This window comes from Callithrix jacchus, chromosome 18 (genome assembly GCF_049354715.1).
Source record: "Callithrix jacchus isolate 240 chromosome 18, calJac240_pri, whole genome shotgun sequence".
In the NCBI taxonomy this organism is placed as follows: Eukaryota; Metazoa; Chordata; class Mammalia; order Primates; family Cebidae; genus Callithrix; species Callithrix jacchus.
The window spans coordinates 41292368-41319238 of record NC_133519.1 but is presented as its reverse complement, the minus strand read 5'-3'; the positions used below and the strand labels follow the sequence as shown (position 1 = coordinate 41319238).

Sequence of the window (26871 nt, the reverse complement as noted above, 5' to 3'; positions counted from 1 at the left end):
GCCAATTTGAGAGAGGCAAATAGACAAAAAAAGTAGGCAAGTATATATACTATATACATATATATGTATGTATACAGTATATATACTGAATTGTTCTAGGGAAAATAAGTCACCCAAAGAAGACATCATGTATGGCTTTTCATTCATTATACCTTTTAAAACATCTTATATCCCCAGTATTACACTCAGGCCACACCAAATATAAAGGGTTACAAATATTCAGATTTTATTATAAATAAAATACTGTTTTTCTTAAAACATAAAAAATGCCAAGTGTTGCATTTTATTAACCACCCTGGAGAGCAAGGCTGTAGAGATTAAGGCAAACAGCTAAAGTGAAGGCACATATAAAAGGTCCACAGTTGGAATTCAAAGGAAAAAATTCAGGGAAAACTAGCAGTATAATAATCCCTGTGTCACCCAGCATTCTGCAGCAGCCATCCTGTCAATGACGTTACATAAAATACAGATAACTGGAGCTAGACAATAAAATAATGGCTGTATTGCAGGAGTGTATTTAAGGTATCATCTTGTAACGAACCTTTTATTTTAAAAATAAAATTCTGTTTAAAAAATATACCACACAGGTGGGGGAGAAAAGAAAATAAAAAAAAGTTACAAGGAAACCAAACCAAACCGCCCCACTGTGGCCTGAGACTTGCTGGAGTGAACTTCTCCAAACTAGCTTGGCAGTCAATCTTCAGTCTTTTTCTGCAACTTTGACCAAATGCTGTGTTAGGATGTAGCCACTTAGTGAAAGGAACTAGCCAGGAAACGATGAGAAAACTTGGCAAGAGGGCACCACATCTCCTACCACAGTAGAAGAGGCCTGGGAGAAGTAGCAGAGTGAAAGCTCTGGAGTATGCAGGTCAAAACACTTGTGGTAAACTCTGGTACACCCCAAGCAGATGGAGACAGGAAGTGGGATCACCAAAAACTAAGTCACACCACCTCTCCCAGTCTACCCATCAGTAGCACTGTTCCTGATGCCCTGAAAGTGCTCAGTCAAAATGCATTCCCTTATACGATTGAACCATCCAGCTCCAGCAATTGCCAGAAAGGGCATTTCTCCCTCATTCGTGGCTAGTCCCACTATGGTGTCAAAGATCCTCTTCAGCAAACTTTTCTAATCCTACCATAGCTTGTCAACCTGGTGTTCCTGCTCTGGAACGTTGTAAAACCATCATGCTGCAGGTTAGGATCATCAGGACTACAATGGAAGAGGACCCAAGTTACCCTCTTTACAGCGGCTGGGCGTGGAGGAAAGCAAATATATTAATTTTAGAGAATGGAGATGCTGCAAACACAAGGCAGAGAGAAAAGTGGGGAACGAGCACAATCCAAAGAATTCTAGATGGAAGGGAAGGAGGTATTCAGATACATTGTGCCAGTGAAGAGGAAAAATTGAGTGACGTGAACAGACAGTGCCATTCTAGAAATAGGACCAAGTATATTTACATAAATTCCTTATTCTATAATCATGATAAACAAAACAAAAAACATTCACACAAAAATATAAATTTGAAATAATTAATAGCACCAGTGTGTCAGATAATAGTTTCTGTCCCCTCCCACCCCGCCCCTGCTACGCAAAGTACAAAGTTGCATAGTGTTAAAGGCTATATATGAATCCCAAAGGTGGGTTGGCAGGAGGAAGGGTGTGTGTGGCAGGGAATTGTCACACTGTGATCTTAAAACCACAGAGCTGAGGATCAAAAGTCGAGAAGCCCACTAGGAAACTCCATGTAAGGGTCTTCCCTCTACACTTAGAGGGAAGGTTTAGAGTGGATTTAAATCACAAAGTGCAGGAACTCAACAGTGTTGGCAGCTGTGTGAAATACTGAGTGCAAGTATTTGCCACCAGGATTTGGCAAACAATGTTTTTTGAGGGATTCAGGAAGATGGAAACATCAGAAGAAAACTGGAGCTAAGGGTCAAATGTCTCATCTCTCTCCAACAGAAGAACAAATGGATACATGGAATTCTGACAGTACAAGCTGCCATCTAAGTTTTATCCCTTTGCTAGAAAAGACTAGGGCAAGGAGGCTTGTTTTTCTTTTTTGTCAAGACCTTAGGGATTAACTGTTCCCTGCCAAATACTTAACACTCATTCCAAGACTAACCTAATAAAAAAGCTGTAAGAATTAGTTTGATTTTGAAAATAAAACTTCAGTGGTTATCATATCCCTATTTCTTCTGTGTAAGTTCCATTTATCAAAAGATGTCTATTGGTCTACTGGTGAGTGCAAGCTGCCCATCCAGATTTAAATTATCAGCTGCCCAAAAGATCTGAAAAAAGTTTAGTCAACTAGTAATATACTAGAAAAATCTTCTTCAGCCATGTTCACTTGGAGACTTTTATAAATAATTGCATCCTGACCCATGGATGGCTCAGTGTCCTATACTCAAAATAGCTAAAAGCACTGATGGATGGCTACCGACATTCTAAATGACCAATACCTTTGGCACAGGATGTTTATTTCCTTTTGCTTAGAAGAAGAGGGGCAGAAGATGCAGATGCATTTTCTTTATCCATGGACTGGATATACTGGCCATCACAATGCTACTGTTAGTAGCCAAACTTTTCCTTCATAGAAACAAGAGTACTGAGACTGAGGAGGTTCTGCTGGTATCGATGAGACAGGGGAGGGCTACTTGCTCTGCCCTGGCATACATGGACTCACATGATGTGCTTATGCCACCATACAGTAACGTAGGATGCCACATCCTCATGCAAATCAGAAGGGAAAGTGTGGGTAAGGTAGCAACGTGAGTAGAAGAGAGACTTTATTAGATAAAACCCTTTGTTCCCGATTCAGGATGTTTAATTTGCTTCTCTTTCAACTTTGTGACTTTTCCTGGTTCAAAAGGACAGTGGTGGAGAGCAGCAGAGGAGTAGGGGGTCTGAAAAATGTAATCTTTGTGTCAAGGCACTCTGTGGCCTCACAACTGCCCCGTCAGAGGGATGCTGCCTTCCAGCCCTAGAGACGCTAGGGCTTTTCAATGGATGGGGTGTTGAAGCAGCCAGATGGTAAGGTCTTCCTGATGTCTTCCAGATTGTGAATGTCCTTCATAATCTCCTCGATATCTCGGTTATAGTCCATGATGGCAGCCTCCTGCTTCTTGGCTTCATTCTCCAAGTCAGACACTTTCCTATCAAGATCACTGACCTTCATTTCATCTTTGGCTTTGTTCAGGGTGCCTTCAATCTCATTTAGCTTATTCAGGTCTACTGTGTCCAGCTGTCCTGGAGGGTCAGAAAGTACACAGAAGAGAACAGACACATTCAGTAAGAATGATCTCTTCACATGTACCTCCACTAGCCTCTAGGCCCAGCAGCTGCCACTCTGCACAGGTAGCCCTGCAAATGTGACTTGCCGATTGCTGATGTCAAACAAGGGTATAAACAATGCAAACCAAGTACAAATGCTGACCTAATCCAGCAGGGATAGGTCTGAGCATATAATTAATATCAAGTTGGATGTTTTCTTTCTGAGACAATGGTTTTTGCAGAATGTTTCCTAAATGCCCAGCTACTATGTTCTAGACCTTAAGCTTCACTTGTGGTTTTGAGGGTTATAACATTTAATACCTTTTCCAGGTATATATATGTAATCTATGTGTCATTTTAGCGCCATCAAAGATATACAAATCTCTCAGAATGTTTCCTAAATGCCCAGCTACTATGTTCTAGACCTTAAGCTTCACTTGTGGTTTTGAGGGTTACAACATTTAATACCTTTTCCAGGTATATATATATATAATCTATGTGTCATTTTAGTGCCATCAAAGATATACAAATTTCTGAGAACCCCTCAGCTCTCAGAGATATTCCAGGGAAGATGGGTGAGTTCTGAAGGTCACTTTCTGCTTTCAGGAGTTAGACACTATTAGAAGCCTTCCTATGAAAAATGGCCAACGGTAAAATGCCGAAATAATTTCAACAGGTCTTCACTTTAAGCTTAGCAAGAAAAAGAGATTTTTTTGAAAGAAATGAAATGTTTCCATAACAAAAAAAGCAGACACAATGGACACCACTTCATGCATATTTGACTTGATTAAGTCTCACAAGACCATTTTACATCAGCGATTCTCAGATGTTAAATAATTTGCCCAAGTTTGCACAGCCGATAAACAACAAAGCAGAGATACTAACCCAAGTCAGACTAATGTTAAAAGCCTAGCTATTCCACAAAAAGCTTTCTCTTCTAGCTTACTTTCATTTATATCCATCTGTTGGCACATAACTTATTATTCTTGACAGTTGAGAGCGATAAAAAATGCCCCCACCAGAACAAAATGCACCAGTCTTTAAAGGCCAGCAAATTAAAATGTAATGCCTTGCTACAAAGAGTCTTGGCTGGAGTGTTGACGCTTTATAATGGAGTCTGGTGAGCAAAATGCATCTGTCCTAAAATGAAGCCTGCTCCCTATCACCCTATCAAACTGGATTAAAAGGTCTCCGTATGCACAGATTTCCTTGAAAAATCAAGGGTTTTCTCTCTGGTGGCATGAAAACTTTCCCCTCATCAGACTGTCCTTATTTAGCAAATGAAGAGAATTCCAGGCAGTGAAGTCATGACCAGTTTTAAGTGTTCTTTTTCTTTTGAGACAGGGTTTCGATCTGTTGTCCAGGGTGGAGTGCAGTGGCGTGAAAACAACTCACTGTCACCTCAAACTCAAGTAACGCGCCTGCTTCAGTCTCCCGAGTATCTACAACTACTGGCGCATAGCACCACACCCAGCTAATTTTTAAAATATTTTGGAGAGAGGAGGTGAGATCTTGCTATGTTGCCTAGGCTGGTCTCAAACTCTTGACCTCAAGCTATCTTCTTTCCATGGCTTCTTAAAGTACTGGGATTACCAGTGTGAGCCACCACACCCAGCCTAAGTGTTCTTTTATTCTACTGTTGAAATTCTGCCAGCAAGATGAGTTAAGAAAAATCACTGTTTAGTTGTACAATGATCCTGGACCATAAATGCTACCCTAGCTGGCAATATATCTTCAAAACATAAAAAGAAACTCCTTAGACCAGTGTTCTATTTAGGGCAATGTCCACAGAAGGTAACCATCATATTAACACAGCCTGAAGTCATGATTCAGGTCACACTCTAAAGCTGATGAATAATCAGTATGGTAAAGAACTAAGTTGCTCTTAAAGGCCCTACCATGCGAGACAAGCATTTATTTTATAAGGCTTTCAAAACAAGCAAGAGCAAAAGGAAATATTAATAATTTAATGAATGACTTAAAATGGATTCATGTAAACCTCTATCATCTACTTTTGAGTGATCTGTACTATATCATATCCCAAGAACAGTAGAAAAGATTCGGAGACTGACAAAAATGACTCTATGGCTACGTACCCAGCTGCTCCAAGAGGTCATTAATGATGTTGAGGAGGCTAGTAACAGAGTTTTTGGCTTTTCTGGCATTGATCTCAGCTTCTTGAGCAGCCTGTGAGGCCTGTAGGGAAAAAACGAGGCAAACAGTCCTGACTGTATGTTGTCATCTTCTTTAAATCTTTTTTCCCATGACCCAACAAATCTAATTTCCAGAGTTTTTTCCCGCTTTTCTAACTTAGGAAATTGAAATCTCTCACTGCTGTTTGTTTTTGTTTGGTGGGGCTGGTGCGTATCTTCACCATAAGGTGTTGTTATTTCTGCTACATCTATACTAACTCACTATATTTCTATCTCAAAAGTTAATATTATCTCCTTTTCTCATATTCTCACTCAATAATATATATGGAGGCATATTCACAGAAAAACCCATTAAGCAGAAACAAGTTATTTTTTTAAGGATGATTATAGAAACTATGTTTCAGAACCAAAACATGTCCTTCCGGACACTCTTAGGGACTTATTAGAAATGGCCTGTTCCTAGAAAAATTTCGTGGTTAATAAAGCTCTTCTGTAAACTCCCCTTCCACATGCAGTGATCCAGCCACAATCTCCCTGACACACATACTCATTTATTACGGCAATATAATTTACATTTTAAAAACCAAACAAAGGTAAATACACTTGGGAAATTCCATGAAACCTGAACAAATAACTGTGCATGAGTCATAGGAAAGAGCAATGGAAGAGGAAGTGTCTAAATATCAGAAAACAGATGTTCTCACAAATAAATCTAGTTGAGATTTAAGTGTGTGGCTTTGAGCCTCTGACCGCACAATTGTTTTTCCTAGTTTTGGTCAGGACAACGCAAACATTTTGGGATCAAAACAATGTGAAGATTTTAAAAAGAACAAGAAAGCAAGGCCAAAAAAAAAAAAACCTTCACAAATAAATGATTAATCTCTGTCCAAATGGCAGCTGTCCTTATTGAGTGTCCACAAGCTTGTCTGTGAGTGTAACAGGAGGGAGAAAGGACCCTGCCAGGGCCGGCCAAGAGCGGTGTCCCTGCATTTAGCCTGTGGTCTCCGCCTCCTCTTCCAGAATGAAGCTATTACACTTTCATTCTTCTGGTTAAAAAACACGTTACAGAATCAAATAATACTGGCCAAATGCTGGCCTTTCAGAATTGACAGAAATGCAAATGAGATAGTACATGTGAGGGTAGTTTTTTTCCTTAGAAGTTATGGACCAAAAATAATAAAAGACAGATCTTCTGTCACCCTTTGAACTAAACCTGTACCCTTTTTTGAAGCTACTAAATAATAGAATGTTTTCTTTTTCAATGTGCTCTAAATCAAATGTTTCTACAACCATATTAAAAATGAAATCCAAATATGCCCAACATATGTGAGAAATACCTAATTTTTTACTTTATGGGATTTTGTTTTCTTTTTTGAGATGAAGTCTCCCTCTGTGGCCCAGGCTGGAGTTCACTGGTGCGACCTTGGCTCATTACAACCTCCACCTCCCAAGTTCAAGCAATTCTCCTGCCTTAGCCTCCCAACTAGCTGGGATTACAGGCGCCCACCACCACACCCAGCTAAGTTTTGTACTTTTAGTAGAGACACAGTTTCACTATGTTGGCCAGGGTAGTCTTGAACTCCTGACCACAGGCGATCCACCCACCTTGGCCTCCCAAAATGCTGGGATTACAGGCGTAAGCCACTGCAACCAGCCATCTTTATGGGAATTTGTACTTGAGCCACACCATGACAGAGAAAATCAGGATAATCCAAATCAACACCACCCCCCATATTGCACCGTGCAACCCTGTAAAAGGCATAATAAAATCAGGTGTTTGCACAGGGACAGTTTGCTTTATCACCTCCCTCGAGTCTTTACTGAGGTTTGCAGGCTTTGTATTTCTTTTTTCCATCCCAAGGTGAAAATGACCCACAGTGAGGGACTCTGTTTTTTGGCAGCAGTGAAAGAAGACCTCTTCCTTACCACTGAAAGTGAGCAAGTAAACAAGCTCATGTATGTCATTACCGTGACTGCTACACCCAACTGGAAAAAGAATATTCCTACTGTGACTCCACAAAGTAAAACATAGCATAGAACAGAAAAATGGACCTTAGTTCTTCCTTGGGCCATCCATTCACAAGTCAATTTTGTTATAAATGGTGCCATGCACATATGTTATCACAAAAGGTGAAACATTAAACTAGATGTAAGTTTGATATGTTTTGGTGGGGTGGTGGACAATGCCATCTTCAAAAATTTCTTATATACGAGAAACTTGTCTTTGTCTCTAAGAGCAAGGTGCTGGGAGAACAAGAACAGGAAGAAAATTAACTTTTCATTGGATTCCTTTTTAATTAACATTTATGAATTACCCACTGAAAAATACAAACACATACTTTTTAATCTCCTAAAACCTCAAACGTGTAAAGCAATTGTTTTGCTTTTAACTGAGGAACTTTGGGAAAGGACAACTGTGCAACAAAAATACCTGGCAGAAGATCCAAATTCTTTGTCTTCTGTGTAAGCTACTAACCCAATTCTTGACCAGACAATGTGATGAAAAACAGAAGTCAATATGAAAAAGACTCTTCTCAACAAGTGGGGGATCTTTATTATTAGATACTGTTCACTGGCTGCCAATGAGCAGCTATGCCAAAACCTCTTACCATCCCTGCCATCATCATGTCCTGGTCAGCGTCATCTTGTTTTCTCTTCAGCTCTTTTTCTGCTTCCTGTAGTTGCTTCAGCATATTGGTCACTTCATTATCCAGATCTGTAACTTCTGCAAAAGCTCTTTCAGCTTCTGCTTTGGTGCTGGTGGCATTCTAGGCACAAAAGCAAATTGCTATTTTTTTTAAAAAAGCTTTCCTTTTTCTCAAGTATGCTCCCACTCCCTTTATAATTTGTAAAATGGCTCAAAAATATAATCTAGAAAGAATAATATATTGATTTATACTATTCTCATGACTTACATTATCAATTTGGTTTCTAAATAATAGTAAAAAAAATAACATTACTACACACATAATAACATTTTGTATTTTATCTAGCACTTTCATTTGTATCCTCTTCTTTAATCCTGAAAACTTCTGTTCTATTATTTCTATTTTTAGTTGAGGTCACACAGCTAGCAAATGATAAACACTGAATGACATACATTTTCTACCATATCATATTGATTAGATGCTTTCACCGAGATAATAGCATCATTTCACAGCTAGCTTGGTTCCTTCTTGGCAGTTCATCATAATATACAAAAAAGACCACAATCCTGAAATATGAGTATTTAAAAAAATATAATTAATCCCAAAGCCAACTGTTCTAAGGAAACTAAGAGGTTTCTGTGATTCTTAAATATCTAATTCTGAAATTGCTCCAATCTCTTCTTTAAATAAAACAAACCTTCAAGACTGACCTTGAAATACGAGAAAGCCAGACTAAAAAAAATTATTCTTTAAATCCTAGCAATGGCAGCTACAGGAAGTCTCTCCTAGGAGGGGCTTACATATGGCAATATGCTTGAAAAGGGGGCCTGAAAGTTGTATTGATAAGGCATACTACACATTATTGAAATAAATACCACCTGTCTATGTCAAAGAAGAATGTTTATTTAGAAAAAGTCTGATTTTTTGTGGGAATGGGCTCTTCTTTTTTTCTTTTGTGGGCATGAAGCCAGACCCCACACTGAGACAGAATAGAAATTTTAGAGTAAAGCACCATTTTACTGATTACCCCTCCTCAATCGATGTGGATACCTACTGTCATGCCTAGTCAAAAGAAAAAAAATATGGTTTAAGACAATTTTACTGAAGTTGAGGAAAAAAATCTGCAAGGGCTCTGAGGGTCTGGAAAGAAACTGGAAGGTGACTAGGGAAAGATATGGACAGGGACTCTCAGAGGAGAAACGCACACCTTTTGGATAGCACTCGCGATCCTCTCTGCCTCGTGGGCCTTGTTCTTGGCCTCGGTGGCATCTGCTGCAGCGTTGCCCAGGGCCTGCTGGGCATCCCTGGTCTTTTCATTGGCTTCAATGATGGTCTGGTTGATGGCAGGAATCTTCCTTAGTGCCTCCTCTGCAGCTGTCTTGTTATCGTTCACGCGCCTATCGAAATCTGAAACAAGTTCAAGAACACATTTGAACTAAACTCCCAACAACTAACAAGGGGACCTTTCAGGGAGTTCCAACTGGATTTCGTTTTATGAACAATGGAAGTCAGGGTACAAAATGAAAGAAAGAAAGCATGGACTGAAATTTTAGAAATTATATATCTCTACAGAAAAGGTCTCCCAGTTAGTGTTATATAACATTACCTGTTTCTGGAAATAGAATTCTTACTTGAACAATGTGCTTTAATGCAGAGCCCTGAGCATCCCACTACCACCACCTCAACCAGTATTAAAAGGTGCAATTGGGCCGGGTGAGGTGGCTCACGCCTGTAATCCCAGCACTTTGGGAGGCTGAGGTAGGTGGATCACGAGGTAAAGAGATAGAGACCATCCTGACCAACATGGTGAAACCCCGTCTCTACTAAAAATACAAAAATTAGCTGGGCATGGTGGCACATGCCTATAGTCCTAGCTACTCAGGAGACTGACGCAGGAGAATCACTTGAACCTGGGAGGTGGAGGTTGCAGTGAGCTGAGATCACGCCACTATACTCCTACAATCCGGACTGGTAAAGAGTGAGACTCCATCTCAAAAAAAAAGGAAAAGCTGCAATTTATTTAGTGTTTATTGTGTGTCAGGTACTGAGCTAAGAGTTTTATGTGTCTTTGACATAAAATAGGCTGTATCATTTCTATAAGAAAATTAAAGATTAAAGAAGTTAGATGACTTGTGGTGCAGGGTTTTAAACCCACTGATACCAGAGCCCATATTTTGAACTTCTTGTTTTTCTTTTAGAGACAAGGTTTCACTCTGTCATCCTGGCTGGAGTGCAGGCACAGTCACTGCTTACTGCAGCAGGGATCCTCCAACCTCAGCCTCCCAAATATCTAGGACTACCAGTGTGTGCCAGCATGCCTGGCTAATTAAAAATTTTTTTTTTGCAGAGATGGGATCTCTACAGTGAGGAACTGGTCTTGAACTCCTGGCTTCCAGTGAGCCTCCGACCCGAAGTACTGGGATTATAGGCATGAGGAGCTACTGTGCCTGGCCCATACTTTCAACTAGTATCCTGTAAAAATTCCTTATTTATAGAACCTATGACTATTTTATCAGACATGAATTCACAGTTGCTCAGTGAGTTGGTAACATTTCTCTTTTATCTGGAGTAATGGGAAAAAAAACAAAGAATCAGATGCCACTGGCAGTGAAAATGAAAGATAATCTCCATTTACCTATATAAGTTATCTAAATAGGCATACTGGTTATGTGTGTTAGCCTAATAAGAAAACATCTTTTTAAAAAAAAATCCATACTGAAGTATGCAGGGATAAAATGACATAAGCTCTGCGATTTCTCCTTGAAATACTTTAGCATGAAAAAAGTAGGGAGTTGCGGATGAAGTAATAAATATGGTAAAAGACATGATTTTTTTAAAAAATCACTTTAGTTGTGGATGCATTTGCTCCTGCTAGCTCAGTCTTTTCTACCTTTAAGGTTGTTGAGAATGTCATTAGCTTCTTGTAAGGTATTCCGTCCCTTCTTTGCAGCTTCCTCGGCGAGGGCCTTGGCAGCATCAGCTCGGGCTAGGAGTTGGTCCGCGGTCTGCAAACACATGGCAAATCAGGGGATGAACCCTCCAAAGGAAATCCCTTCCGTCTCCTGGACAGAAAAGACTCTCCAGAGGTATCGCCTGAGACTTGCCAGCATACAACATGTTAGGCTGCTCTCTCAGCACTGTGGTCTGCCATCTCTGCAAATATGGTGTCATCACAGACACACTTGGACTGTTCAAATGTTGCCTCAAGACATGAAGCAACCTGCAAATCAAACCAACCTGCTGTTCAGTCTTTCCTTTCTCCAGAAGGTTCTTGACTTCAAGTTCCTTCCCTCTCATGTCTTCCCTGAGGTCCTCATAATCTTTCAACTTCTGGTCAATCAGGCGTTCCAGATTCTCAGCTTCCATCTTAATGTTATTCGCTTCATTCTGTGAAAAGCAAGTAAGATTTTGGACAAAACTTTGGACAAAACATTTAAACTAATGAAAAGGTAGGCTTAGAAACTCTCTAACACCTAAAACTCAATTGATATTTTTTAAGAACTGCACAGATCAAGGTTTCATGAACTTTTTTTAAAAATGAGATATACTCTACACACACTGAAATTCACAGCCTCCACATATAGTTTGATGAGTTTTGACACATGAATTTCTGTGTAACCAAACACCCCAATCAAGATACAGAAGACTTCCATCACCCAAGCAGCTCCCTTTTCTCCCTTTCCAGCCGATCTCCACTCCATCTTTCCAATGCTGCGCCTCCCAACGTTCTGATTTTTATCATCATAGACTAATTCTGCCTATTTTCTACTTCTAAATATATAGAATCAGACAATCTGAACATATCTAGAGACCTAAACCTTGATGGCAAAAATCAAGTCAACACCTCAGATATAAGAAGTGAAACTTAGTAAATCTCAAGCTTAATGCAAAAAACTACCATTTATACAGAGCTTGGAGTTAGGATCCACAATTAGAGAACAGATATGAAATAAAACCCTACCAATTCCAAAATATCTTACCTGCCCCAGAACTTCCTGCTGTAGTCCTTTAATTAAACCTTTCTCTCTAGGTCTCTACCAGACAGTGCCTGGGAGTAAATGTCTCCATGTACTCTGCTTTAAGCAATTCAAATATATTATTATAATTTGGATTTGTACTAAAGACTTAAGAGTGATTGTTCATATTATTAAAGTAGTCTTTGTTATTTCATGTTTACAATCACAGGATTCTTAATCTTGGTAAGTTTTTGTTTTTTGAAGAGATAGAGTCTTGCACTATTTTGACTAGGCTGGTCTGGAACTCCTGGCCTCAAGCAATCTTCCCACCTCACACAGACTTGGGAGAAAGATAAGAGTGGGGCTGTGTGTACAGGCTGTCCTCATAACTCCACTGTCTTGGAGTCCACAGAGCTTAGCTGGGAATTCAAGCAATTCTCCTGCCTCAGTCTCCCAAGTGGCTGGGATTACAGTAATTCCAGGGTTGGGATTACAGGCGTGAGCCTCCACACCTGGCTACCTTGGTAAATTCTATTAGTGTATGTGAAATAGACTCAACTCTTCCAGCGAGCCAGTGGGAGGACAGAGGGAGGTGCAGAGCAGTCTGCTGTCACATGACTTGGGGGAGAGACAGGGTGACGCTGTGCGTACAGGCTGCCGCCATACCTCCAGGGTTTCCGAGTCCACAGGGCTCAGCTGAGCCACACTGGCATAGATCTCCACAGCTTTGTCACCAGCCCTTTTGGCCTCCTCATGTACTCGGGCAGCTTGTTTCTCCAGATCCCGTGAGATGTTCTTCGCTTGTTCATACCTAAGACACAAATAATGTGATTTAATGAAAATCTTAGCTGCTTTTAGCATCTTAATGTTAATCAGATTAACATGATCATATGATAATATGCCCAAAACCTCAAAGAAAATGCTACATTAAAATGCTTTCATTTTAATACCAACATTTTGCATACATTTACATTTTCTCTTATCACTTCTATTTATAATGCGTGGTTTACCATATACTTTCTTATTTCAGACACCCTTTAAAGATTTATAGTTCAATTATGTTTCCTCTACTTACTCTATCATATTCTTTCTCTTCTTTATTTATGCAAAATTTTAAGTATCATGGCTCATCTTGTTACTATTCTTTGTAATTATAGTAACTGAATCAAACCAAATTTCTGTGGCTCCACATGTCCTGCGCTATTTACTATATGCCATTTCAAAAGCATGATTAACAAAGGAAATCTTACAGCATGAATACATGCCCTGAATCCACCAGTATTTAATTTTTCATTGAACTAGTGTTACTTACTAGAATATCTAAAGGGCTGCAAATCACATTTAAATCATACTCACTTTCTATTAAGCTCTTCAATCTCAGATGCTGTTTGATTTTCTCCTGCCAATGTCCTCAAAAGCAGGTTGTATGCCTCAGTCGATGTATCATTGGCTGTCTTCGCCACTCGTACAATGTCATCAGCTTCTTGTTTATGACTATACAGATAAAACAAATAAGCCATGAAACAATCATCTGATAGGGAAATAAGTAAAATTTAGGTAATGCTTACTTTATTATTATTATTTTTAAAAGGGAGTCTGACTCTGTTGCTCAGGCTTGAGCGCAGTGGCATGATCTTGGCTCACTGCAACCTCTGCCTCCTGGTTCAAGCAATTCTCCTGCCTCAGCCTCCGGAGTAGCTGGGATTACAGGTGCATGCCACCATGCTCAGCTGATGTATTTTTAGTAGAGATGAGGTTTCACCATGTTGGCCAGACTAGTCTCGTACTCCTGACCTCAGGTGATCCACCTACCTCGGCCTCCCAAAATGCTGGAATTACAGGTGTGAGCCTCTACACCCAGCCTACTTTATTATATATACATATACTAACATGGGCAAGAATTCTACAAATATTGGAAAACCTCCTTCATTTGGAATTTTGTGATCAGTTCAGTGGGGCTGAATTTATGAATAGCATTCTATAAACTGAGATGAGAATATTTTCCAAAAAAACTAATAGCATAAATTTATAAGAGAAAAATGTGTATAATTCTTCAGAAAAAAGACTTTTAAGTTTAACTATTTGAGAGTAATTTACATAGAAAACTGTGTATGCTAGCAAGAAATCATTTATCTAGCTACAAACACAAATCCCATGCCTCATCTTTATTAACAACAATCTGCTATTTTCATTGTTACTGCAGCCTTAAGTTAAAAATCTAAAAATGTTATGGTTTTTTTCGAGATATATGATTTCTCTTCAAACCACTGTATTCTAATATTCAAAGAGAATATTCTAATTTCAAAGTAAAAGGAAGAAAAGAGTACACACAGCTGATAATGTCTTAAAAAAGAGAGCAAACTTTGCAAAAGTGCATTATGGGGAAAGTGTTTATAGATTAATGAGATAAGACAACACACACACAACATAAGGGAAGCCACAACTTAACCATTAAACAGGGATCTAGAGATTACCGTTCAGCGAGCTTTCGAGCCTCTTCTGCCAAAAGAGTCATGTTGTTTGGGTCCCCTGTAGATTCTGGCTGAGTGACTGACTGCAGAGGGGACAAATAAATAGATGCAGGGAGTCGGTTTGGTTGAAGAAGTACTCCACTGTCAGTAACAGACTTGCTATAAATCCCAAGGGTCTCCCCCATCCCCACCTCAGACATTTGCAATTATTTACCACGTTGGCAGCAGCGACTTTTGCTTTCTCAAGTTCTCTGGATGCGATTTCAATCAACCGCTCTGTGCTCTCTACATGGGCACGTGCTTGTTCAGCCAAGTTTCCAGTCTCTTCAATGGTATTCCGGATATTCTGTAAACGGCTAATTTGGCTGGACAGAGTGTTATTCACTCTCTGTAGGCGATCCAGCAAATTCTGGTCAACATCTAAAATGGTTTGCAGAAGAAAGTCTGTAAATTATCTGAAGAGGAAAATATCTCACATGAAATCTGAGGCCTTATGTATCTTTACTCTTCTGAACACAGCAGCTTTCTGCCAGGTTTCTGCAAAGCCCTCGGTACAGCTGGACAGCCTTTACCACACCCAGTAGGTCCTTCATGGTATACTCATCACACTTCCCCAACCGTGTGCCCACCTGCTTACTTGACTATGAACTCTTCTTTCTTACTCATCATTATACTGCTGGTCTTATCCAGTGGTTGGCAAAAAGACACCCAAGGAATGTTTGATGAAGGCAAGAAAGACTGATTTTAATATCCTAGCACATGCAATTTAGTCATTAATATACAATGTTGTTAAAAATTCTGCCAGCCCTAAAAGCCGAATGTTTTACAAAACCCAGAAAAAACTAGGTTTAAAACATATGTTGAAGTATGGCAAGTTAAACTCATTTTAAACTAAATAGACCCTTGCTGCCACCCCCATACCCCAGCATATCAGTGTAATTTCTTTCAAAATGATCTCTGTTTTTGAATAGTTCTTCAAATTATTCTTTATTAATATGCCCATTCAACTTAAATCTTATACTCAGGTCCTAACAAATCAAAGGATAAATATAAGCCTGTTATTAAAACTCATATATCATAAGGTTTTATTAATATATAAAAGCCATTCAGTAAATTGACTAGTTCATATTTCAGCATCATGCTCAGCGTTGGGGTCTAAATTTTCTCAGGAATGTGAAAAAAAAAAAAAAAGATGAGAAGTCAAAGGTAGGACCAATAAAGATGAATATAGGCTTGGAAAAAACTTGGAAGTGAGGCCATCAAATCCATGTGCAGAGATGATACACTATAAATGGTGGTCCTGCTTGAAGGGTTACTTAATTCTTTGATAATGTAAAAAGTTTTAAGAAAATACAAAGACAATTTCAGATCACAAAAAATCACTTAGATTTAGGAGACATAAGCCCCGCCAATGAGGTTATAGTAGCCCCTTCTCTTTTGACCTTCAAGAATGTAATAGATACTGATCTCTCTTCTAATTCTTTAGAGAAACAGTATCTGAAAAGAGAATAGATAACCTAACCAATTCCAAGTGTCTACTTGCAAGATCTAACTGTACCATATAACCGCCTTTCAAATCTGCAGAATAAATACAAATTTAAACTACAAATGAATACTTAAGGATAGTCTCAAAAGATAAATAGTTATGAAGACACTTTCATTTTTAACAGAAAGGTCAGCCAGGAACTGCACAACTCAGGTTTTAAGGGGAATGGATTTTAATCCCAGTCCCACTATGATGCTCCCAGAAAGCTGTTCTCTGCTTTTCATTGGTCTCATCAGATAATGTGAAAAGGACTAATCTAATTGCAAAGAACCTTAGAAATGGACATAATATATAAAACATACTTTAGTATAATGTGTCTTTTTTTTTTTTTTGAGATGGAGTCTCACTCTGTCATCCAGGCTGGAGTGCAGTGGTGCATTCTTGGTTCATTGCAGCCTCCACCTCCTGTGTTCAAGCAATTCTCCTGTCTCAGCCTCCCAAGTAACTGGTATTATAGGCACACACCACCATGCCTGGCTAATTTTTGTATTTTTAGTAGGATGGGGTTTCACCATATTGGTCAGACTGGTCTCGAACTCTGATGATCCACCTGCCTTGGCCTCCCATAGTGCTGGGATTACAGGCGTGAGCCATCATGCCTGGCCTAGTGTAATGTTGTTAGCACATCTGTTTGCTAATTAGAACATTAATAAGCACACACTAATTTCTAATGTTTATTTTGCAAATACCAAGTGTTATACATTCAGTAGCTAGATGTTAATACTTGAAAACAACAATTTTACCTTATGAGAATCCTAAGGAAAAAACACAATGCATAAAATAAATTCTCTCTCACTAGAATGATGGAAAATCAAAGTTCAAATTTTTTACCTAAAAATAATGTATACAAGGCTGGGTGTGATGGCTCATGCCTGTAATCCCAGCATTTTGGGAGGCCAAGGCAGTCAGATTATTTGAGGTTAGGAGTTCAAGACCAGCCTGGCCAGCATAGTGAAACAACCATATCTACTGAAGAAAATACAAAAATTAGCTGGTGGCATGTGTCTGCGGTCCCAGCGACATGGAAGGCTGAGGCAGGAGAATTGCTTGAACCCGGGAGGAGGAGGTTGCAGTGAGCCAAGATCATGCCATTGCACTCTAGCCTAGAAGACAAAGCAACTCTGGCTCAAAAAAAAAAAAAAAATGCATATGAAAACACATGCCTTTAATGATTTTTAAAACTATTTTAAGACGCCTTGTAATAGAACAGCTGGATAAAATGCTTCAAATTTGAATATCAAGTCATTTTTTATGTGTTGGAAAATCACCCTATGCTTACTGTATCTTAAAGCAGTATATTTGTCTGTTTTTTGAATTAGTGTTTAAAAAATGAAATGATTTATGGTCTACAAGTAGTTTAAAAATTTAGAAAGAATTTTATAAAACCATACTAATTAACCTTGCTTTAGGAGCCACATCTAAAGATTGGCCCATCTCACAGAAGTCACCCATAATTCAATCATGCGTACCTTTGACATCCTGGGCCTCACGAAGAAGGTCCATAACTTCCCTCTCTGCTTCCTTTAGTCTATCCTCAAAGGCTTGATCTGTCACCATCTCATCCCCAGTTCCAAGGTTTGCCATGAGACTCTCTAACTCCTGGAGCTTCACTCGATGATCAGCAACCTAAACATAAGGAAAAAAGAAAAGGGAAAGGTAGGACATACAAGTATTCTTGAAGAACTCAATCATACTTCCTGCAGGAATCATGGGCACTCTATGAATATGTAGGTCTACCCACTCCATGCATGTCTACTTCTAAAGAGAAGACATGGCTAGTTTTTCTTTATTTTTCTAGCTTCAAAAGAAAACCTTCAGAGCCATTCCTTTGATTTTAAACACTGCATGCTGATGATTCTTCAGCTCTGACCTCTCCCTTGAGTGTCAGATTACCTTCATATCTCCACTCAGCTCTCTGATAGGTATCTCAAACTTAATATCCAAAATTATACCTCTTACCTGTACTCTCCCTGTGGAATCTCCATCTCAGTAAATAAGCTACCTTAAGCAAAAAAACCCAAGAGACAACCTTATTCTTCTCTTTCCCTATCCTGTCCCCAGACACGCATATTTATCGGATCCAATTGAGGCTTCCCATTAAGCCCCACTCCTAACCATCATTCTTCACACAGCAGTCAGAGTGCTCCTCTTAAAATATAATCTGGATTTCCTAGATTTTAAGAGTTTCTTCAATGCATTCTTATTGGATTTGAGATAAAATCTAAGCTTCTTACTATGGTCATCATGGTCCTATAAAACCTGTCTCCAGTCTTATCAGTCTTATCACAGAACCACACTCTCTGCACTCAGCAGGCTCCAGCCACTCTCCAGCTCCCAGGCCTCGGTACACCAGGTTCCTTCTACCTGGAACAAACCTACCATTACTTTTCACTTGGTTCATTCCTTTGTATCCATTAGATCTCACCTTAGATGAATTCTGTAGAGAGGCTTTATATAAAGTAGTTTCCTTCAGATATTCTCCATTTGTATTCTTCCTGGCACTTACCTCATGAGGTATTTGTTTTATTTATTTATTTATTTTTTATTATTTGCCTCCCAACTGGAACATAAGTCTTTAAGAACAGGGACCACATCTATCTTGTTCACCACTTTTTCTATAGAGTTAGTGCACAGTAAGTTTCCACTCAATGTCTGCTGGATGAATGAATGAATGCACTATTGACAGCTTACCTTATCCTTTACCAGCCGGTAACAAGCCGGACATTCCTGGCAGCCAGGCCACGATCGATTGTAGAAATAGTTTTCTTCACACTGGTCACAGCGATTTCCTACAAAGCCTTCTCTGCATTCGCAGCGACCATCATCTTTACACTGGAGTGAAAGAGACCCCTCAGGATGACAGTCACAGGCTGCAGAATAAGGAGAAAATAATACAAAATTAGCAAAAGAAGGAAGAGCATATCTCTTAATTCAGACTGATAGCAATAAGCTGACTATACTACCATTATAATTTTTTTGAAAAAACAGGACCATTTATGAGATCTTAAATAGTAAAGTCTGTTTAGCAGAGAAAACTGACATTTTTAAAGTCAGAATGAGCTTTTAAGTAAAATGTACAACCTTTGGGACACACTTCAGATTACTTAGTAATTAGAGAAGTTATAAAACTATCAGTGCTCTTTTCATGCACTTCAAGAATTCAATTCTCCACTGTTTAATTTCTCTAAGGAACTAGAAAACCCAAATACTAATGCTTCTTTTGCATTATCTTATAGTTTGTTTATTCACTGTGTTCTCTGAACTGAGCCAATTACTTATGCTGCATTCCACAGGAGAAATGAAGGAATTCAGAAAGCAAAAGCCAATCCGTTCTGAGGCCCAATTCCAGGCAAGTGTTTATGCCAAGGAGAAGCAGATGTTTATACGTAATCATACCAAAAGGGCCCCAAGGGTGGGAAGCAACTACAGCCAGCAAGTCAACAAACACATTGTGAACAGAATCCTCCACTATTTCATTATCTGCACTAAGAATGCAATCAATAAAGAAGTTTCATTAACCACAGTGGGAAAGCTGCGTAATCAAAGGAAGACTTCCTTGGAAAAAATAAAAGATTAGAAAAAGGAAGAATCAGAAATGCTATAAAAGAAAACATAGGTAAGGTGGCTGCAAAGAAACCAGAGAAGCCTTTGATCTGCAGAGTTTTAGAAACGGATAATATTCACCAAATAAAGCATCTATGATGACTTAGGTATAGCCTTGACTATGGGCTAAGTGGCTAGACTGAGGCTGTCAAAGTCTTTTCTGGCCTTAAGATACTAACTGGAATTAGGGGAGGCTTAGAGTTGTATGCCACCAACACTCCTTACGTTTGCAGCCTTCAGGTCCAAACCCAAAGTGGTTGACCTCACAGCGCTCACAGTGCTGACCAGTGATGCCAGGCTGGCACTCACACTGGCCGGTGCGGATGTCACACTGCCCATTGGTGGAGCCCAAGGGATGACAGTCACACCTGAAAATGAACACAGGAGGACATTTCTCAGGCAAAAATAAAATCAGACTTTATGCAAACCTTTTTTTTTTTAGTATAGCACTGATGTAATTTGTAACTTGTATCAGAAAATTGAATGGTAAGGGTGACTAAGATGGAATGGTAAGGGTTATTAAGCCCCTAAGGTTCCAGTAATTTTCATGAGTGCTATTCAGAACCTCTTTTCCTAACTTAACTGCTACCACTGCTCTTCAACCTGGGACTGTATGGACACTAAGTAGGAGTTTTGACAACAGAAGTTCCCAGGCTGCATCCCTGGAGGGTCCGATTCTAAGAGCCTCAGAAAAGACCTGGCAATTTGTACTTTTAAAAGGTTACTCAAGTTATTCTGGCAAAGCTGGGGCCACTGTGCTCCACTCCTTTCTTTCATTAGCTTTATTACAATTCTTCAGCATTGCCTCTGAAGGATGTCTTGCCTACATTAGGCACTCCAGTAATTTCTGAATAGTCAGCTATTAAATGTAACTTACAAAAATTCACTTTTTTACAGTAGAAAAAGCAAAGATTACTTCCACCAAAGGCACCTATGTCTCACCTCTCACAGCCTTGCCCACTCTGCAGGTTGTAGAATCCAGGGTCACAAGCACCACAGTCCCGGCCAGTCACATGAGGCAGACATTCACACTGCCCCGTCACAGGGTTACAGCTGCTCTGCTGCTTCACTGTTCCGTATGGATTGCAATTGCAGGCTAAGCCAGGAAGACAGAGATAGCAAAAGACACAAAACACCTGAGAGAAATACTAACATATAAGCGATCCAAAGAGATTCTTTAGACTTGTGATGGTAGCTGCTGGTCACATGTGGCTACTGGGCACTTTAAATGTGGCCAGCTACTCTGTATTGAGATGTGCTATGTGAGGTACACACTGGATTTTGAAGGCTTAGTGTGAGAAAAAACATATATTTCATTAATAGTTTTCATTGATTACTTATTGAAATAATATGTTGGATATATTAAATAAAATACATTAGTCTTCATTTCGCCTGTTTCTTTTTACAGGACCACAGGTGTAAGCCAACATGACTGTCATTCTTTATACATTTTTTAATGCCATGACTAGAAAATTTTAAATGACATAAGCGGTTCACAGTATATTTCTAGTGGACTAAACAACTCTAAGTATTTTAAGAGAATACAAGAATTCTCACAATAAAGGGGCATGACTGTGACAGAATCTGGTCAAAGGCTGATTACCTTTGCATTTGTCTGCTGGATTGGGAGCCAGGGGATTTCCAAAAAATCCATCTTTGCACCGGTCGCAATAGAAGCCAGCAGTGTTATAGATGCACTTCAGGCATTCTCCAGTCAAGCGATTGCAATTTCCAACTGCGTTGGGATCGATGTTGTCATTGCACTGGCACAGGCGACAAAGTCTCACAGGGCCATTTCTACCCAGGGGGTCTCCAAAGTAGCCATCATCACAGAGTTCGCATCTCTTACCTGGGGATGAGACATTCTGATGTTGTGAAAGAAATGCTTTAGACATTTTTGGTGCCAGATTACCACTGGCCAGACAGTCTAATGTAATCACTGCATGAAAAGAAGACGGTGCAGTGGAGAGCAGAGGACCTGGGCTGTAGCCCTGGCCCTGGGCCAGACCAACAGAGTGACCTTGAGCACAGCACTATTTCCTCACTAGAAAGGAAGCACCTGGTCTGACTACTTCACTTCAACTGTTGTGACAATCAACCCAAATCATGTATTAAAAGTGCTTTATAAATCAAGCCCAAGATTTATAAACCTCTCCAGTCTCAAAGGATGGCACATTCATATATGTTGTTTTGGCAGATGATATTAAAAACGCTGAAGTGCCACTCTTGACACCATAAGTTTCCCACACATCAGGGTGAGCAGAACCATTCTCTTAAAAATGTAATAGGCATGTGCAAATCTTGTTAATCAGTATCAATTGGTACAGAATCAGGGCATGTTGAAAGAGAACTTAGAAATCATCAGTTGCTGCCTGCTTATATTAAATATTATAGCCCAGGGAACAGAGAGGGTAAATAACTTGCCTGCAACCAAAGAGCTGACAGGCAGAGGGAGAGCTAGAATCCAGGGCTCTTTGCACTGTAGTAAACTCACCACTCTTCATCTTTCCTTTTCTACTTTCCTACCATGATTAGCTCATGATTTCTTTCTTTCTAACCAGTAGGGTCTGAACTAGCCTAAAATTTCTGGTGAATCCAAGATTTATTAATTCATTTAACAAGCATTTTCTGAGCATCTACTATATACCAGCACTGTTCTACGTCATTAGGATGATATGAGCAAGGTGGCCAAGGTCTCTGCTCTCATGAAGCTTATACAGCGATTGGTGAAGACTGATACACAGACTTACAAATAAACAAGATTACTTCAGATAGGGATAAGCATAAAAAATTTAAACAAAATAGAGCAACATGATGGGATGAAGGTGAGGGCTACTTTGTATTGGTGGGTAAGGAAAGCCTCTGTAAGAAGGAGACATTGGGATGGCAACAGAAAGACAGAAGAGACCAGCCAGGATAATATCCAAGAGAAGAAAGTTTCAGACAAACTGTCTTGTTTGTTAGCCATAGAGTAGTTCAAACCCATTTAGGACCATGGAGGTCACAGTAACAGATCTGGTTTTAAATGTAAGTGCATCAAGAAGCTATTGAAGGGTTTAAAAGTGGTATAATCTGATGTACATTTTTAAAGAACCGTTTTGGCTTTCAAGTGGAGAACGGATCCCTTGTAGGGGAGCAGGTGAAGCAGGGAGGGCAATTAGGCAATTCCAGGTGAAAGATAAGAGGTTTGAACCAGGGTGGTGACAGTGGAAGTGGTGAAAAGTGGTCAGATCTGAGATAAAATCAGTAAGATTTGCTGATTGTTTTTAGGACATGAAAGGCAGATAAATCAAGTATAAGCCCTAAGGTTTCAGCTTGAGCTAATGGCAGCACATTTACTAAGATGAACAAGATTGTAGGAGAAACAAAGGGTTGAAGAAAGAGGGAGGAAATCAAATATTTAATTTGGGTTTGTTTGAGTTCCTTTAGCTATGTGAATCAAGATCACAGCAGAAAACGGCTGACACAATCAAATTAGCATGGAGTGTAGGGAAACTGCAAGGAGAGTGTGGCACTTGAGGCAGGCTCCATACCCTGGGCCTTGGGTGGTGGGCAGAGCACCTAGCAGAACCTGAAGGTAAAAAGGGCTGTTTGGAGAAGGCCTGCCAGACACTGAGAACTTTGATTTGAGGTCATCAATCCACAGAACCCCATAGAGAAGGGGCCATGGAATAAATACTCTGTCCTCGCCCTCCTCCTTCTCAGTGAGCTCCTGTATGTACTTCCTGCTGTCCGAACTCAAATGCAGCATTTGACGCAGTGTATGCAAGTCTCAGTCAGGCTGGAGAAAGGTGAACAGGGGTGTGGAGAGGCAAGTAGAAGGCTTCTAGCCCATCACCCAAGTGGAGATGGCCAGTAGGTAGATCAGGAGAGGTGCCAGGGCTAGAAATACAAACTTAGCTGTCACAGATAGAGAAAGGCTTTTGAAGCCTCAAGACAAGATTTGATCACCTAAGGGGAAAACAGTAGATCAAGGTGGCATGAAAGCCCTTGGTTGTGAAACCGAGGCAATTGGGGGGATACCCAAAAGAGAGAGAAAGGAAACAAGAAGAGTGAGCCTCAGCTTCCTATTAGGAAAAACCATAATCACTGAAACTGAACCAAACACAAAGATCCTAAACAACCCCAAAGCCCCTTTCCCCAGGTCTTTTAATAGAATGGAACACTGAAAGCAGATGGATCGAGCAGGCTTACCAGTGGTGCCAGTAGGACAGTTGGTACACACCACCTCCTTTGTCTTGGGGACAACAGCACAACTTGAGCCTCCAGGACACGGACAGGGTTGGCAATCAGAGGAGGTGCCCGCAGTTGAATCTCCATAGTACCCATCACTACACTTCTCACAGTGTGGGCCAGCTGTATTGTCTCTGCAGTTACAAACACCTGTTTGGAGGGTGGGTGTGAGAAAACAGGCAAGTGAGTAAGACATCGAGCACTTTCTACTTAACTGCTAAAGAGCACCTAGGTCTAAGAGCTGCCAAAGATCATCTCACCTGTCTCAGGGTCACAGGCCTCACTGTGTCCATTGCAGGTGCAAAGCACACATGGACTGTATGGTCCAAGACTCGGAGTTTCTCTTCTGTAACCTGAGAGGCACATCTCACAAAATTGCCCTCCATATCCTACAGGACAGGTACAGGACTCCACCCAAGTTGCAGGGACTCCAGTCCCAGGACGAGCACTTGCCAGGGTGACATCATCCAAATATCCAGCACCTGTGAATGGTGAGAAAGAGAAAATCACCAAACTGGACTGTTTTCCAAAACCCTGTGTAAAGTCAGTAACACTAAAAAGTAACCAGATACCAAATTCCAGAGAAAACCAGCCCTTAGCTTAATTGGGCTCTGATAAACTGAAGAATATATCCACTTCTGTCCACTGGAGAAGACAATTAGAAAATAGCATTTAGAACAATCATGTGGTACTGGGTGCTAAGTATCTGGAGTGATGATATGGCACACTTTTATTTATTTATTTACTTTTTTTTTTTTTTGAGATGGAGTCTCGTTCCGTCTCCCAGGCTGGAGTGTACTGGTGTGATCTTGGCTCACTGCAACCTCTGCCTCCCAGGTTCAAGCAATTCTCCTGCCTCAGCCTCCCAAATAGCTGGAATTACAGATACGTGCCACCATGCCTGGCTAATTTTTATATTTTTAAAAATAGAGATGGGGTTTCACCATGTTGGCCAGGTTGGCATCGAACTCCTGACCTCAAGTGATCTACCCACCTGGGCCTCCCAAAGTGCTGGGAATACAGGTAGGAGCCCCCATACCCAGCCCAAGTTTTATTTTTAAAACACACAAACATACCCCTAGATTTGCTGAATTTTACAGTCCTCACCAATGTGAAAAATGAAAAGCATCAGACAATCATTTGGGGTGAGAAGAAATATAAGCAAGAGTGTAGGGGAAAAGAAGAGTTTAAGTCTATAGCCATTAAGCAGTGTTTTCGTTCTTTTGCTACAAAAGCAGGAACTGACTACAGAGTTCAAGGATAAGACAGAAGGGAAAGCACCGTCAACAGGTAATACTCAGGTTATTCAGGTTATATAATTTCTGCCCTCTGCAAAAAAAAAAAAAAAAAAAATCCTCAAGTAAATTTCTAAAACTCAGGGTTACTTCGTACAAGTCACAACTACTAAAAAGTCCAATGCTTTTCCATTCCTATAAGAAAACAGAGGAAACCTTCTATTGCCTTAGACCAAGGGTTCATCCAATCCAGTGGTGCCCTTGATACAAGCACCAGCAGGAACATTTTATCAGAGAGGCAGGCCTCAGTAACATTGACATGTTGCCCTGTCCATTCCACTCTAGTGTTTTGCAGTCTTATGCTTCAAGTGTATTTTTCATGTCATGAAATAGCACTTGCTGTTTATAAAATTCATTTGAAAATTGACCACCTAAGGCTGAAGGACACCTCTTATTACTGCCTATTCAAGGCATAGCACTTCGGTATGTTTTCAGGTTTCTCTTGCCCAATTAGATCATGAGATACGGCTTTACTGGTTACTGTGCTTTCAACTCTAAACATCCTTAAGTCTCCCCATTCTAAAAATACTTTTTCTTCAATCTTGTTCCTATTTCCAAATTATAGCCCATGTCTTTTCCTTATAGCCAAACTTCTTAACAGAACATTCTTTATTTTACTTCCTCAACTTCAAATTACTTTTTAAAGCACTGTGATCTTTCGGTTTTGACACACTTGTTGCGGTTTTTGTTTTGTTTTGTTTTGTTTTTTAAAGATAAATCTCCCTCTGTAACTCAGGCTGGTGTGCAATGGCATGATTATAGCTCACTGTAGGCTCAACCTCTTGGGCCCTCAGCCTTCTGGGTAGCTAGGACCACAGGTGTGTGCCGCCATGCCTAACTAATTTGTATGATTTTTTCATAGAGACAGAATCTTGTTATGCTGCCCAAGCTGGTCTTGAACACCTACCCTCAAGCAATCCTCCTGCTTCAGCCTCCCAAAGTGCTGGAATTACAGGCACTTTGGGAGGCCTGTAAGCCATAAGCCACCATGACTGGATGGTTTTAACACTTCTTAAAAACAACAACTCACTAATGATTAAGGAATCATCCAGTCCAAAACCCAATGATGCTAGCTTCCTAAACTTATTGTTTCTCTTCCTTACAATCTTTTTCTCCCTTGGGTCTTATTTATTTATTTATTGTAATTTTTTTGAGGCAGGTTCTCACTCCATTGTCCAGGCTGGAGTGCAGTGGCACAATTACCACTCACTGCAGCATTGATCTCTCAGGTTCATGTGGTCTTCTCACCTCAGCTTCCTGAGAAGCTGGGACTACAGGCATGCTCCACCATAATCCACTAATTTTTGTATTTTTTAGTAGAGATGGGGTTTTGCCATGTTGCTGTTGGGTCTTAGTACATGGACCTTAACTGTTTCCAGGATTCCATCCTTCTTTCCCTTCTATATTTTCTGTCATGTTTCCAAGTTTAAAAATTACTGCCCATATGTTGACAACCTTCTAAATCTGGATCTCTGGTCCTAATCTCTTCCTAAACCCCATATTCATATTTCTAACTACTTATAAGACATTTTTATCTGGATATCCACACAGGCATCTCAAAAATCAACACATCTCAGCCACAAACACCTCTCCCAATACCACATCATCACTAATTCCACCTCCCAAATAGCTGTACCTTGCTAAAGAAGAAGGTCCTTGTTTAAAACATTTTCTTAAGAAAAAAATTTTTGGCTG

At 40.0% G+C, this 26871-nt stretch overlaps 1 protein-coding gene across 1 annotated transcript in view; it reads right to left on the bottom strand.

Annotated features, from left to right (window-relative positions):
- Positions 1 to 202: 202 nt before the first annotated feature.
- LAMC1 (laminin subunit gamma 1) overlaps positions 203 to 26871 on the bottom strand; it is a 120395-nt gene continuing 93726 nt past the window's right edge. The window contains exons 12-28 of the mRNA XM_002760283.6: positions 24142 to 24363; positions 23843 to 24031; positions 21252 to 21497; positions 20591 to 20744; positions 19874 to 20016; positions 18737 to 18915; positions 17515 to 17671; positions 14714 to 14919; positions 14503 to 14582; positions 13385 to 13522; positions 12695 to 12839; positions 11310 to 11459; positions 10963 to 11077; positions 9280 to 9479; positions 8034 to 8192; positions 5368 to 5467; positions 203 to 3247 (exon numbers count right to left, since the gene is read on the bottom strand). Of these exons, the coding sequence (XP_002760329.4) occupies positions 2991 to 3247; positions 5368 to 5467; positions 8034 to 8192; positions 9280 to 9479; positions 10963 to 11077; positions 11310 to 11459; positions 12695 to 12839; positions 13385 to 13522; positions 14503 to 14582; positions 14714 to 14919; positions 17515 to 17671; positions 18737 to 18915; positions 19874 to 20016; positions 20591 to 20744; positions 21252 to 21497; positions 23843 to 24031; positions 24142 to 24363 (2840 nt within the window). The 3' untranslated portion in view covers positions 203 to 2990. The remainder of the gene's footprint in view (positions 3248 to 5367; positions 5468 to 8033; positions 8193 to 9279; positions 9480 to 10962; positions 11078 to 11309; positions 11460 to 12694; positions 12840 to 13384; positions 13523 to 14502; positions 14583 to 14713; positions 14920 to 17514; positions 17672 to 18736; positions 18916 to 19873; positions 20017 to 20590; positions 20745 to 21251; positions 21498 to 23842; positions 24032 to 24141; positions 24364 to 26871) is intronic.